The following is a 13,858-nucleotide window of genomic DNA, read 5'->3' on the forward strand; positions in this document are numbered from 1 at the left end:
AAGATAGTTGAATGGACCTCTCACATCGTGTAGTACTGTTACAGTTCAACTTTTTTCGTGCTATTAGAATAACGAGACCTAAGAGATACTAGTCTCCTGAGAGATGCAACATCAATGAGAGGCTACATCGATGTGATATGCTACATCAATGAGAGGCTACATCAATGAGATGCAACATCAATGAGAGGCTACATCGATGTGATATGCTACATCGATGTGATATGCTACATCAATGAGAGGCTACATCAATGAGAGGCAACATCAATGAGTTATACTACATCGAGTTAGGTTCATTATTGCTATTTTACAGTGCAGCATGGTAGCCCTATTAAATTGCATAACCGAATGTAGAAAAATACTGATAAATCGGTTATTTGTCATCCGATTTCAACAAACATGGTCTCATGTGATTGGGAATTAAATATTTTATCTTTTTAATCCCGAAAATAATGTTCTTAATATTTACAGTTTTAATGAAATTTGCCATTAAAGATTTGAAATGACCGCCGTCTTGAAATGGCTAGAGATATTGGAGCGATTTTTTAAAAGCCCTTTTTACCTTCTAAACTACACATGTATACAAATATTAAACCTTCTATCTTGAAAATTCCCAAGATATGAAATGATTCTTAAGAATCACAAACAGAAATCCAGGCATTTTAGACCCAACTTAATATGGCACGTTATGTTTGTCTTAGCCCAAGGAACAATCCCACAAAATATGTCAAGACAAATCGGAAAAACTCTGTATATAGTTCGGTTTAGTCAAATTTATTAAAATATCTGCCACTTTAAATTGAATTAGGCTAAACCCTAACTGAACATTACTAACTAAACAATAGTAACGATGGTCGATTTTGTTTGATATCATAATTACACGCAATATTTATTTCTGCTTCTATGGGAATGTTAAATACAATTGTGTTTTAGTTGGTTATAATACTAACAAGTCGTATCTACTCAGAGGTACTGTATGAACAAGAGGATAATAGTTTTATACCTCAAGACTATATGTAGTATATCTAAAGGATTTTTTAGAGTTTTGATTCTTTTTTTGGCATTGTCCAAACTAATCTAAAATATCCCAACCTTATACATTATACACAGTGCCTAGGCAAAGTGTTTTGTCCTATTGTAATTACTCCATTTCATTCTTTGCCTTAAAGCTTCTGGCAATGTAAAGAATGCCTGCATTTTATACTTTACTTTTAACATATCGAATTACTACAGTTATTCTATGAATGTATTACTAATCCAGATATAATATGTCATTTAGACTGTACTGATTGTTCCAAAGAAATATTTCTGTACACAGGGTATCAACGTTGGACGAATAGTAACAGTAAAATATTTATTTACAAAACTATACATAGAAATTAGACATAACTTACTAAATTTTGCTACTAAAAGTTTGATTGTTATATTACATTAACTGAGGCGTGTTACTTCATGTTACAGCAAATTAAAGACTTGCACAAATCTTTCTATCCTGGTTCCAAAATCCTTACGGATCATTTGTTCACATAAGTAATCCATCTTACGTATTTCTAGCTTAACATATATTTTTGATCTGTTTGATAGTTTGTACTATTAAAACTGAAAAAAAATTAAAATTACAACGGGATGAAAGAAACATTTTGAGATTTAAGTTTTAAAACCAACATGACTAAGCCTCTAGGCAAATCGAAAAAACATTAGTTTTAAAATAAACTATGAATCTTTTCATATCCAACACCTCAGCACGGGAAGGCAAAATGTTACGTCAGATATCCTAAAGAGAGTTTTTGAGCAATATCGTTAACAACACAAGTTCTGTATACAACTGAACACACGAGGAGTTAATCACGGCTCTTCAATGGCGATGGCAACAGTTATGTACACTTTGTAACTCACACTTCCGGAGGTTGTATGACTCTTGATGGCGCCTTGACGACTTGTTCGTGTCTTGTCGATGCTTGGAATTGCTGTCTGTGAAACTGAGGTTCCCCGTGGCCTAGGGCGAGCACCTTGGTTACGATGTTGAGATCCTCTTGAGCGCTCGGCTTCCCTTGACCGATGCCGGTTATCGAGAGTAAGCTCTGGATCTGACTGTCAACAGTTAGTGGAGATCTGGTTACTGGAGCGAACCTGTGTTGGTTGTAGGTCTGCTGGAAGAAGTTGGAGGGTTGGACGTACTGTGATTGGATGATTTGGTTGTTCTGGATAAAGTCTGAAGGATGAATGAAAGTCGACTGAGATGGTTGGATCAAAACGGAGGATTTGATATAGTTCTGGGTTGGCTGGCTAAAAGGTGCTACGGTAGATGAAAATCCTGCTGAGCGAAAGTTCAAACTCGGTCGAGGAGTGGATAATCCGAAGTTCCCAACTGAGTTAGATGCTTCTTGACGATTTACTCTGTTCAATTCCACTGAAGGCTGAAAAGGCGTGTTGAAAGATCCGAATGACGATTGAAAGCCTGACAGAGGCAATTGGTTGAATGTTTGCGGTTGAACTTTGGTTTGAAACTGATAATCTACACTTTTCTGGAAATGTACGTTCTGTGGCTGGTTTTGGTTGATTTGATTGAAGTTAAACTGTTGTTGGTTGTAATACCTTTGCCTCTCCAATTCCTTGAGATTATCCAAACTGTTATCTTGTTGGTTCTGAAACAATATCTGTTGTTGCCTTTGCCTGGCTAAGGCTAATCTTTGCTCGTTCTCAAACTGTCTTTTCTGATTTTCCAAAAGAAGTTGTCTCTGAGCTTCTTGCTCCAGCAACCTCTGTCTTTCTTTCACGAACTCCTGAAGACGACGGTATTGCTGTTCTTGTAGTTGCTGTTCCTGTAAGAATTTTACTTGTTGCTGGAGCTGGTTTTGCTTCTCCTCATAACTAGCTTGGACATTAGAGCGTTGTTGTTGCTGCTGTTTGTTGTTTGGCAAAGGTATAGGATCTCCTGAGGCTTGATAGTTTAATGGGATAACCCTACGAGGAAGACCTTGTTGATCCTGTTGCACTGTAAATGCAGCAAGAAGTGAAGAATGTAGGAATTCAACCTCGTGTTTCTCTAGCTTAACTTTCATTGAAGAGTTTCCAGTATCCTCCGTATCTTCAACCTCAGTCCCGTTGCTAGCTTGAAAATCAATCTTGATCTTAGAGGCTTCATCTTCTTCTTCCTCTTGCAATACACTTTTCTCTGGCTGGCTTACTGTGATAGTATCAGTTTTAATGTCTTTACTTGCATCGTCACTTTCTATAAACGTAACCTTCTCTTCTCTATTTTCTTGATAACTGTTGTTTTCTGTCGGCGAAGTAAACGTTGGTCCTTGAATACTACGCGTTTCTTGGACGTTTACAGATGACTTTCCCTCCTCATTTTCGTTATCTTCAACTAACGAGTCGTGGATATGAAGAGGTTCAGGAATTTGGAAAAATATAGCATCTCCCAATGAAGGAGTTGGATTAGTTGAGGGGTATTTATCCGTCTTTTGAAAATCTAGATAACTCTTTTGTGTTGTATCCTCTTTTCCGTCCTCTGGATAGGAAGCGAACGTAAAAGGAGTTTCTCTTGGCTTATTCGTGTCTTCGGAACTGTATGAGAGAATCTCTTCGAAATTTACATCTTTCTGGTCTTCCTTGTTAGATTCATTGGATTCAAAACTCTCCAAAAGCTCTTTTTCAAGACCCTGTTCTTGAAAGTATTTAACGAAATCTGCCTCAGATATTATGTTCTGCATCACTTCAGCCATTTGTCTAGCAGAGTCATGGCGGCCATTACGTTTGTCCTCTTCTTCTAGCTTTGTCAACACCCTGAGTAGCGCTCTTCTAAGCCGAGGGTCGATGTTTACCCTTGGAACTTCATCACTCTTCAGGTTGTTTATCTGTGAGATGTCCTCTGATGTGGAAAGTGGTGTCTCTGCAGTCAAGGTCAACCTCAGACACAGTGTCGTAATTATGACCTGCAAAAATAATTACTATTAGTACAGAAACACATAAAACAGAAAGACATTTACAAAGTAAACATAAGGTTTCCCATTGGTAGTGCTGCTCCTAAATCCATCCTTAGTGACCAATACAGAACTTAATTTTGAGCGCTTCCTCTCAACCTCAATTTTGGCTATCATGAGGGAGAGATCAGTGTAATGACATAATCATTTATAAGTTATTGGTCGGGACGTTTACAACAGCACGGTGTCCGTGTACGTGGGACATATCTACTTGAACGTGACACTCGCAGCTGATTAGCTACGTGATGTCGGCGTCGTCTGCGCTTCCTTTCACGTCTGTCACTCCTCCGTTTCATGGAAGAAGGTCTGGCAGACTCAAATGAAGATCAGCATATTTTAGTCTCGGGACGAATTCTAATTCGTCTAGTATATATGTATATGTTTCGTGATACATGTATGGTAATGTCTATTCTTGTATGGTTCCCTACCTATAGCTGGGTAGCTTAGTGGATACATTGCCCACATTATGATAAGAGGGTCTCTAATTTAACCCTGAGAAAAGTCAGAAGCGTCTTTGGTGGTTTGAAACTGAACTCAGGCGTCTTTGATCATTGATATTTTCAGATATTGACCTGGCCAATGCAACAGCAAGTATCAAAACTATCATATAATTTATTCAACACTCCTTCATTCACTTCACCTTATAATACACGCCCTGAATTGTCGGTATTGTTTATTCTAAGTTTTAAAATAATATAATTTAATTCACGTTTTACTGTAACAATCTAAAGGATGGCCTTTTACAGACTACAACCAGTTCATTGCATGCAATTTGACTAATTTCTAGCTTGGGTTGAAGAGCACGTTGGGAATTTCAACATGTGTTAAGCTTTGTCATAACAAAGTTCAAAGTTCACCTTACAGTACTACTTAACACTGTATTAGTATTACAGACTCTCGTGTCGTGTTTTAGCACGCCTACTACCTCGTGTCGGCGTGGGGGTCCTCACTAGCAAACAACGGTTTCACCCGTAAGTATTGTTGGCACACTCGCGACTTCAGTTGGCTACCTCACACGAAGTATGACGCGAACATTTCACTGGAGAAATTCTTTGGCACTTTCTTTGTTTTAGCGACATAATGCACTCATGGCGCGGGCAGAGCCAGGGGGGAGGCAAACCTGGCGTGGGACTCGGGTAGAAAGGTCATCAAGATGATGTGAACCTAATGACAAAAACTCGTGAACGCTGGAGCAGATGGTTTCACTGTGTCCAAAGATGGTGAGAAGGGGCAAATTACTGTTTTAATTTTACCACCGTGCAATAACGATCGTTAAAATTCAAGACTCCGAAACAGCTTTGGTGTGATGTGAATCTACTATGTTGGGAACGCGGTGCATTTCAGTGCTTACACACCCATCACCATGGTATTTGAGTGAATTTATGAGTGTTTGGTATTTAAATTGAATATATTTATTGATAATGTAACAGCAGCATTGACAAGTCTACGAAACTTGTTGTCAAAGTGAACAACGTTTAAGAATTTCTTTTTAAACAAGTGTTCGTTTATAAAATCACTAATTCGTAGGTGATTTTTGGAAAAGACTCGTCTAAAACAGTATGTTTCCCTCAAAATTTCCATTTTATTTTAATGTTATTATATGTTTGTGTTATTGGTTTGGACATAGTTTGAATTGTTATGTTTGTGTTTTGTAATGGAACTATCCAAACCCTGGTCTCGTCACTATCTAACACCGACCTTTTGTTAAATAGCATGATTAATTGACAGCCTAATGACAAATTGTCATCTGTGTCATGAATTGACTATAAATTTTAATAAATTGTAACAGAAAACTTTAATCAGTTCTTTTAAGTAAAAAGTTTAATAACACTTTTAACTATGTTTACACTTACGCTGTGCGCATAAGACAATAAAGATGAGCAATAAAAAGTAAATGTTCATCGATTTTATCCACATATTTCATCATTCGGTCCATATTAGAATGCGATCTTTCTATTTTCAAGCGTTAAGAGATTGCCATATTCTATTCAAGTAATTATAATTGCATTTAGTTTTTATTCCCTCATTTTCTGATTGGCCCTGTTCACAACCATCTATCAGCTTTATAACAACTTTAACATAGCCTATCTTTCGTTATGTAAGTATTACCTGTATAATTTTGATAACTTAAAAGTGTTGGAAGAAGTATTTTGTTGTATTTGTGTTATACTACCGACAATATCAACACCCATCAAAACGTTATTTAAAAACAATTGAGACTCACTAAGAATATTTAGCAAGACAACAACTTGGTATCACCGGTTCCACCATCAATCCCACTTTTTTATACCACTAATAGAGCACAACATAGAGCACACACATTATCAAAATTCATACATTCGCAAGAGGATTGTCAACAAACCACTGAGGGAACTGTAGTTTACGCAACTAAGTTAATTCTTGTTTTCTTACTAGAGGGCAAACTGATCCGTATTCCAAAAAGAGGGGCCACTTCGTGACACCGGGTCGTAACCTTTGGTGAGAACAACATCCTTCGCCTTGGGTGCCACGTAACTGCTTTGATGGGATACCCGATCAGACCTAGCGGATGATAGGATGTGTGTTAGAATGTAAGGCGGGTTACACACCGGTGTCACTGACACTTCTAGTGACACTAGCATAATTTCAGTGACAGTTACTAATACAAACATGGAAGAGGCACGTGCTGGGGAAAAGAAAGAGATGGAATCAGTTTCAACAATGTCATCGTCAGAGGAGGATGCTGTGTTACTGCTGTTAGTAAGGAGAAGAAGACGACGGCGAAGAATACATGCTCGAAGAGAATTCTGGACCCAACCTTATTGGAAAGATAATGTGTTATTAAGTCAATTGACTTCAACAAGACAATTGTTCCAACTCACTGAAAAGTTCCAAAACTTTCATAGGATGAAATCTGAAACTTTTGAAAATTTGTTTGCTATGAATGTATGGACCAACGAATAATTATGTCAGAAGGGTTGAAAATGATTCGAGATTACGATTCTTTCGCGTTATTTGGGTTCAATTTAGCAACATGTGACGGCTAAAACAAACTTCAATGAATAATAAGTAAAATAATTTTAATGTGTATACTAAACAAACGACTGTAACTTAATCACTAAGGCTCTCACTCTCACATAGTAATGTTTTTTTTTTCAGGTTTATGTGACACTAGTCAAGGTATAGGGTATATATCAGTTTCAAGCTTACTTAACGTGATATCTCCTAAATTTTGTGTAAGTAATTATTTAACTCTGGACTATGTTTAGCAGCGTATCCTTCAAGCAATAAGCTGTCGCAAATATTCATTAAAACGTCTTCTGATAAGTTGTATGACAAATTGACGCGTTTAGAGAACAAGAAGATAACAAGCGGGCGAAGAGGAAGGGAAAGTACATAATTAAGTCTTGGGAGGTGCATCCAGTCATGCACTAGACATGTCTGTCTGTGTGTCCGTCGGTCGTTGCATCTGGGACAGACGTCAAGAGGCTGACAGCTATACAGCGCGCGTCAAGAATGCCTAGCAGTGGGACGGAGGGACGACTCCTTAAACTACATGATTGTATTATTACCATCAGCTTATCGACAAAAAATTTAAAAAGCGTATAAACCTAATTATGCCAATCGTTCACTGCTAATGGTTTACCGTTAAATATTGCTATTAGCAGGTATTTACAACATTTACAGATCCTGAATTATTAATTGAGGAACAGTAGAGTGTTTGAAGTTGTCAGAGAGCACAGAATAGAAAGTTGTTGATTTTTGGTCCCATTTTTATGGAGAGGAATGCCTTTGTTGTTACTAATATTCCTTATAGTTTTAGACATAGTAATTCTGTCAATTAAACTCCTTAGTGTGCACTTTCTATCTCATATATTAGTACGTTAAATGTACAGGGTATTTATAAATGATTCATCATATTTTAATCTCATATATCTCACTTATTCCTTGTACAAAGTTAATGGTTTTAACATTTGATGAAAGAGCATGTTTTTTTAATTTTTTTTATCAGCTGTTTAATACTCATTGTTGCTATTTTAGGTTTTCTCAAACCTTATTAAAAATGATTACAATTAAAGAGAAAGCCCATTCTTGTTAATTTATGACTCAAGTTCATCTTTGATACGGGTGCAGCATACGCAGGTGTTTTTTTTCTTTCTGGGGCTATAATAAGGACACATTTTATACACCACCAATGTCCCAACTCTTTAGAGCTACGTGAACGAGTTCGCATCACCATAGATTCATACAGCCTTTTGATGCTAGCCAGTATATTGGCTAATTCACAACATCAATTAGAAACTTGTTCCATGGTTTATGGACGGAATATCGAACACTTATATATCTAAGAAAGATTTAAGACATTTTATTTCTATTGGTGTAGTTTTCATCCATATTTGTTCAGTATTAAGGTCAATACAATGGTTTAAAACCTGATGAATCGTTTATAAACACCCTGTACTTTTAAACTGTTACCAAATCTCAATAGAACAGATTTTTATAGGTACTATATGTACAGATTATTTATGCAATGCAGACACAACTAGGTAAGTATTTTTTGAGCTTGGTTACTAGTTTAAGAGTCCTTGGAAATTAGACGTAAAACAATTAAACAATTAACAACTCGTAAAACAATTAAAAACTACAAAGAAAACTTATAATCTCACAGTTTACTAGATATTCCAATTACAGCCACTCTGGTGTCTGAAAAATATTGTGAGATGGTAAATAGCTCTTCAGCAGCTGTTTGGAATTATCCAAGATGGCCGCTAGCCTCCAAGGGCTCTTAAGATTAGCTGATTTTTTAATCAGGTCAATGTATTAATAGCCTAGTAAACAAGGACATCTGGGTTCAGTTTCAAATAAACATAAAGCTACTGACTTTTCTCAGAATTGAACTGGCAGCCTTTTGATTTTAAAGCAAGCACAGTATCCACTCAGCACCCAGCTATGTGTACTAGAATGATTGATTAATGTTTAATTCCAACTGAGAAACTCTAAAATTATAAAATATAATATTTATAACTTAAGACCCGCTTGGTAATTTATTTACTAATAAAATTATTACTTTTCGTTCAAAAGTTATCTCATGTTAAAAAATGTCAAACGAAAATATAACAAGCAAAACCACCCACCGCAAAGTTATTTTTAAACTCTTGCTGTAAAATGAGGTCAAAGCTATATGTCAGCGGGATTTGCTTCAACATAGACCACCAACAGATGTGGCAAATCTCCAATGCTTGGACTGCCAAAATTGTTTACGAATATTACACTGTAATTTGTAATAAATTGTGTAATTTTTACAAGCAATAAGCTACTTTTATGGTGCCAAATACTCAAATTGCGATTACTAATAATGTGAATATAATTAATATGACCGTTGATTATTGCTTATATGAAAGTATAACCATTCCCCTTTTTGATATACTGTTTTGGCTAAATTACTAAAAACCAATGAACATCGTCTAAGATTAGTTGTGATTATTTTGTTTTATATTATTATATAAAAGTTTATACGATTCGTATAAGTTATTTCACTACTTTTACGTTTACTTCTTATTTATTATATGTTAATTCAATATATACATTACATCGAGTATTTTCATATTGGGATACATTCACAGGATGAACGCTAGAAGACTGGCCAAGAAGGGTTTTATAGATCAGTGAACTAATAACGAACTCGCATTAAGAGCCGTCGGTGATCTCATACAGACATGTCTCAGAGGAAAACGTGAAAACAGAGAGATGGCCGGGGCCACACGTGGCGGATCGTCCGCGCGGCTTATGATCGTACGATCATAAGCCGCGCGACGATGTCCCGGCCACACGGAGCGGATGAACCGCTTCCGGTTGAGGTTTCCCAGCCTACGTACTGAGATTCTAACATAGTTTAATTCACTCGTTCTCGTTGTAGTCATGGAAGAAACACGTATGTTAGTTTGTGCATTAGAAGCGTGTGGTGAGCTAGAGCCTTAAGGCAAACCAAAATCATTGGGTCCATCATTTCATAACCGATAAACCATTTGTGTTCCAAACCTTTTACGAGCACATGCGAAACCATAGTTCGGAGTCTTTTTTGTTACTATTGCATGTAGATAGCATCGTTTGACGAGCTACTTCAATTGCTTTGACCGCATATAACTAAGGAAGATATACTCATGAGAAATGTACAACATGAGAAATCCCACATTATCTTTAACAAGTTCTATTGATTTGTCTGTATCGAACATTTTACACCTATAAACCGAAATGCACAAGCACAAACTAAAAAAAACCAACTACAAATGCTTGAAAATTAGCTCCAACCGTGCGGACAATTCGTATCGTGTGGCCACTCTCATAAGACTACGTGTGTCATCCCCTCCAACGCGGCTTATGATCGCGCGGACAATCCGGCCAGGCGGCTTAGGATCGCTCCGTGTGGCCACTCTCATTTGATTCAATGTGTTGTCGCACCACGCGGATCATCCGCGTGGTCCGTCCGCGCGGATGATCTGCGTCGTGTGGCCCCGGCCATAGGGAGAAGACTCAGAAAACAGAAAATCAATCAAACAACCAAGGGACAGGTAGTAAGTGGAAAGAAGTTTTGAAAAACAACATGATGAATACGGGGGAAGATGTTTGATTGGTTGTATGGGGAATAAGACAAACAAAAATACTGAACAAGATAAATTTCACATTTATCACTAACATTAGGGGTATACATTAAGTACTCAATAACCACAGTATATTAACTCATGGACATTCCTAATGAAGAAATCCTCAAACAAATTTAGCACGTCAACTGATAAATACCAATTACTTTAGCAGACCTTTTGTCAAAGCGTCTTCTCCGTACATCTGAGTTATGTGCTGTACGTGAACAATGGGAGATGATTGGACAGAACGGAAAGGTCGGAAGAGCTTATTGAAATGTCACTTGCTTATCGGCTGGAAGATATATGACCTGTGAATTGCAGCACTCGAACGCTCAAGGAGTAATGGTCGAGAAACCCCCTTCAGATGGCTAACTAGTAAGTGCCATCAGGCGTAGAACTATTTCTTCTTATCATTTTACAGAAGTATAATCGACATATACTCACTCAAATTTCTCGAGTATTTCTTATGAACAAAGTTTTTCTTTTTCATTTACTTGAGAAGTTTTAGCAATAATCCTAGGTTTGGGAAGTCGTCGCGGTTGTCTTCAGTATTCTTGAAGTGAGCTCTTGAGTGGTCGGTAATGAATTCTTTTGGTTTATGGTAGGGTTTGTCAGTTAGGTACTGTTCCAGTTTAGTGACAAATGCACAGTTTATTTTTCAAAATAAGTAATGTTAACCGTTACAGTCGTCAATCATGTTTTTCACTGTGAAATCATACTTCTTCTCCGTCGAACACTTGTACACATACCGTTCACGTTTGAAACATTTATACAAACAAAAATTCAAAACACTTTTTGGTCATTCAAATATTCAAATTCCAGACCAATTTTTGTGATTGATTTAAAGAGTTTTAAATTTCCCAACTTAAGGTTAACGTGAGACTGCTTACACTGTTTTTTGGATTCGCTGCTGTGGTACGTAGGCTATTTGTTGTATTTGCTTCTAGTTTTGTGTTGGCTCAGCTTAAATACTGGTTGTGTGATTTAAGTCCAACGTGTGGATTCTAGGACGTATTGACCTATGAGTTTTTTGGGATTCCGTGTTCTTAAAATGTGGTTTGTGGTCTTAGTAGGGCCAAGCCGTCGTATAGCTCTTATTGTTTATTTCGTCATCGAATCCACAGCTAATATCTGAAATGGTTGGTCTTAGAAAGAATTAACCAAGAACAAATATGACTTAAAAAAGCACGTAAAATCTTAATGTACCATGGGACATATGGGTTTTGGTAGTAAAAATTGAAGTTTTAGATAATTTTGTAAAAAATATAATTAATGAAATACTTATAAAAGGATAAAGGTCTCTCTGAATTCCATAGTGTCCAAGGTATAAATAGTATCAATTGAATTTAATCGACCTGTATATTCTAGCAACACTTAAGACCCATGGTACACGGTGCAGGAGGAACTTGGGCCCAGGATCTATCAGAAAATGTAGACCTGCAATGAATTTAATCATCCTATATATTCTAGAAACACTTCGGATGCGTGGTACAGGGTGCAGGAGCCAATTCAGATTTTTTGCAGGTAATGTAACTAGCGTAATTCTTCTAATATCAAGGAGGCTAATTTATAATTTCAAGTTCATTTAATCTATCAATAGCACAGTCACAGACAATGTAGTGAGTATTTATTTTACCATTTGAGACCGAAAAAAATTCATTCTGCCTAAAGTAAGTGTTATAAGCCCATTAATTGATAGTAGTTTTGATATTTATGTTATTTTTACGTATTAGGTGTTTGTATTACGATTCGTTGGATAATAAATGAAACTGCGATTTTAGTTTTTATTCTGTTGGCATCAATGCTTTAGAACTTGCATTTTTTGCTGTTGTTCATACTGTTGAATTATTTCCTTATACACTATTCAATCTGAAATAACTTTATTAAATTAAGCTTAATTGTTTAACCAATTGGTATGTTTAAACACATTTATACAATCACTCACTCTGCTACTGCTGCTATCCTTTCCCTGGCTGAAGAGGACAAAGCCTCAGTGCAGTAGGGTTTCAGCTCTCTGGATTGGAACGTCACGAAGAACGGTACATTTAATGACGTACTTTTTGTACGTGTTTCAAGCATAATATTTATTCGTAATAACATAATATTAATCGTGCACTTCAAAATTAACACCAGTTTGGTAAAAAAATCCATCATATATTTAAGAAATCGTAGCAGTACTGTATTTTTTTACCAACAGAAGAACAGCCTGTTGGTTTTCTGTACATCTTAATATGAAGATTAGTATGTTTATGAAGACCAAAATGTCACTCATGAGATGATCACACAAAATTTATATTAAACTATATGATTATATACATATTACCAAAACATTAGGTATTTTTCTGTTGACTTAATATTCAAGAGAATAATTTGAGAAAGCGAACAACGGGAAGTACAAGATAATTAGTTGATTTTCACTCCATGCGGAGCTTGGATATGTAGATGTGCCTTCTTCTCCTTCTCCCCTCCTCCTTCAATACTCTCCTTCATTCCCTCTGAAGGTTAGTCGCGCTGCGGTTGTAGGGTTCCGAGCCACTTTCCAGTCAAAGGTTAAAGTCGTTCTTCTCTTCTCTTACGTTAATATACCACTCGCGTTATCACAATCTTTAATAAACTAAATAAGTGGTTGGTGAGACATTAAATAGGTGGATACTTGTGATTTGACGAAGCCGGTTGTAACTGAGGTTATCATTATGTATTGGCAGATTAATTATTTATGATTCCTCAGACTTCAATGGAGTATTTTGTTTGTTTGGAGTTTTCAAAAAGTTTCATTTTGAGTAAGAATAATTAAACTGATAATGTGAATGGTTATTTCATTCAAATAATTGTTTAGTCGTATTTCTGTGAGTTGTTCCGTTATTTTCCTTGGACCAAATGTTATAAGTTGGTTGTTTATCGCAGTTATGGTACTTAATTCCATTATTTTGTTGTATTGATGGTACTAATACACATTTCTAATTAATAGTAATCGTTTTGAGGTAAAAAGGTTAATCACTTTAAAAACAAATTCTGAAAAATGTTTTGCGTAAAATGTATATAATATGCATTAGTTTGCTGTTCCGCGAAATCCTGCAGTTATTCATAAGATATGTTTTATTTAAAATTGTATTAAGTTAAGAAACTATAATTAAAATTATTATTTTGTACCATTTCGTTCTTGCACCCCTCTGAGCAGCATAGAGTAGTTAGCTTTGCAGAGATCTAAAGAAAAGAATTTCGACACAGTATAGATGACATAGGCAAGTTAACGAT

The 13,858-nt window shown here is 36.3% G+C and overlaps 1 protein-coding gene across 1 annotated transcript in view; it reads right to left on the reverse strand.

Moving 5' to 3' along the window:
• Positions 1–1,337: 1,337 nt before the first annotated feature.
• LOC128998365 (putative mediator of RNA polymerase II transcription subunit 26) overlaps positions 1,338–13,858 on the reverse strand; it is a 41,030-nt gene continuing 28,509 nt past the window's right edge. The window contains exon 2 of the mRNA XM_054424470.1: positions 1,338–3,935. Within this exon, the coding sequence (XP_054280445.1) occupies positions 1,890–3,935 (2,046 nt within the window). The 3' untranslated portion in view covers positions 1,338–1,889. The remainder of the gene's footprint in view (positions 3,936–13,858) is intronic.

This window comes from Macrosteles quadrilineatus, unplaced genomic scaffold (genome assembly GCF_028750875.1).
Source record: "Macrosteles quadrilineatus isolate MER2022 unplaced genomic scaffold, UCM_ALF_1.0 Scaffold_7__1_contigs__length_78375512, whole genome shotgun sequence".
NCBI classification, from domain to species: Eukaryota; Metazoa; Arthropoda; class Insecta; order Hemiptera; family Cicadellidae; genus Macrosteles; species Macrosteles quadrilineatus.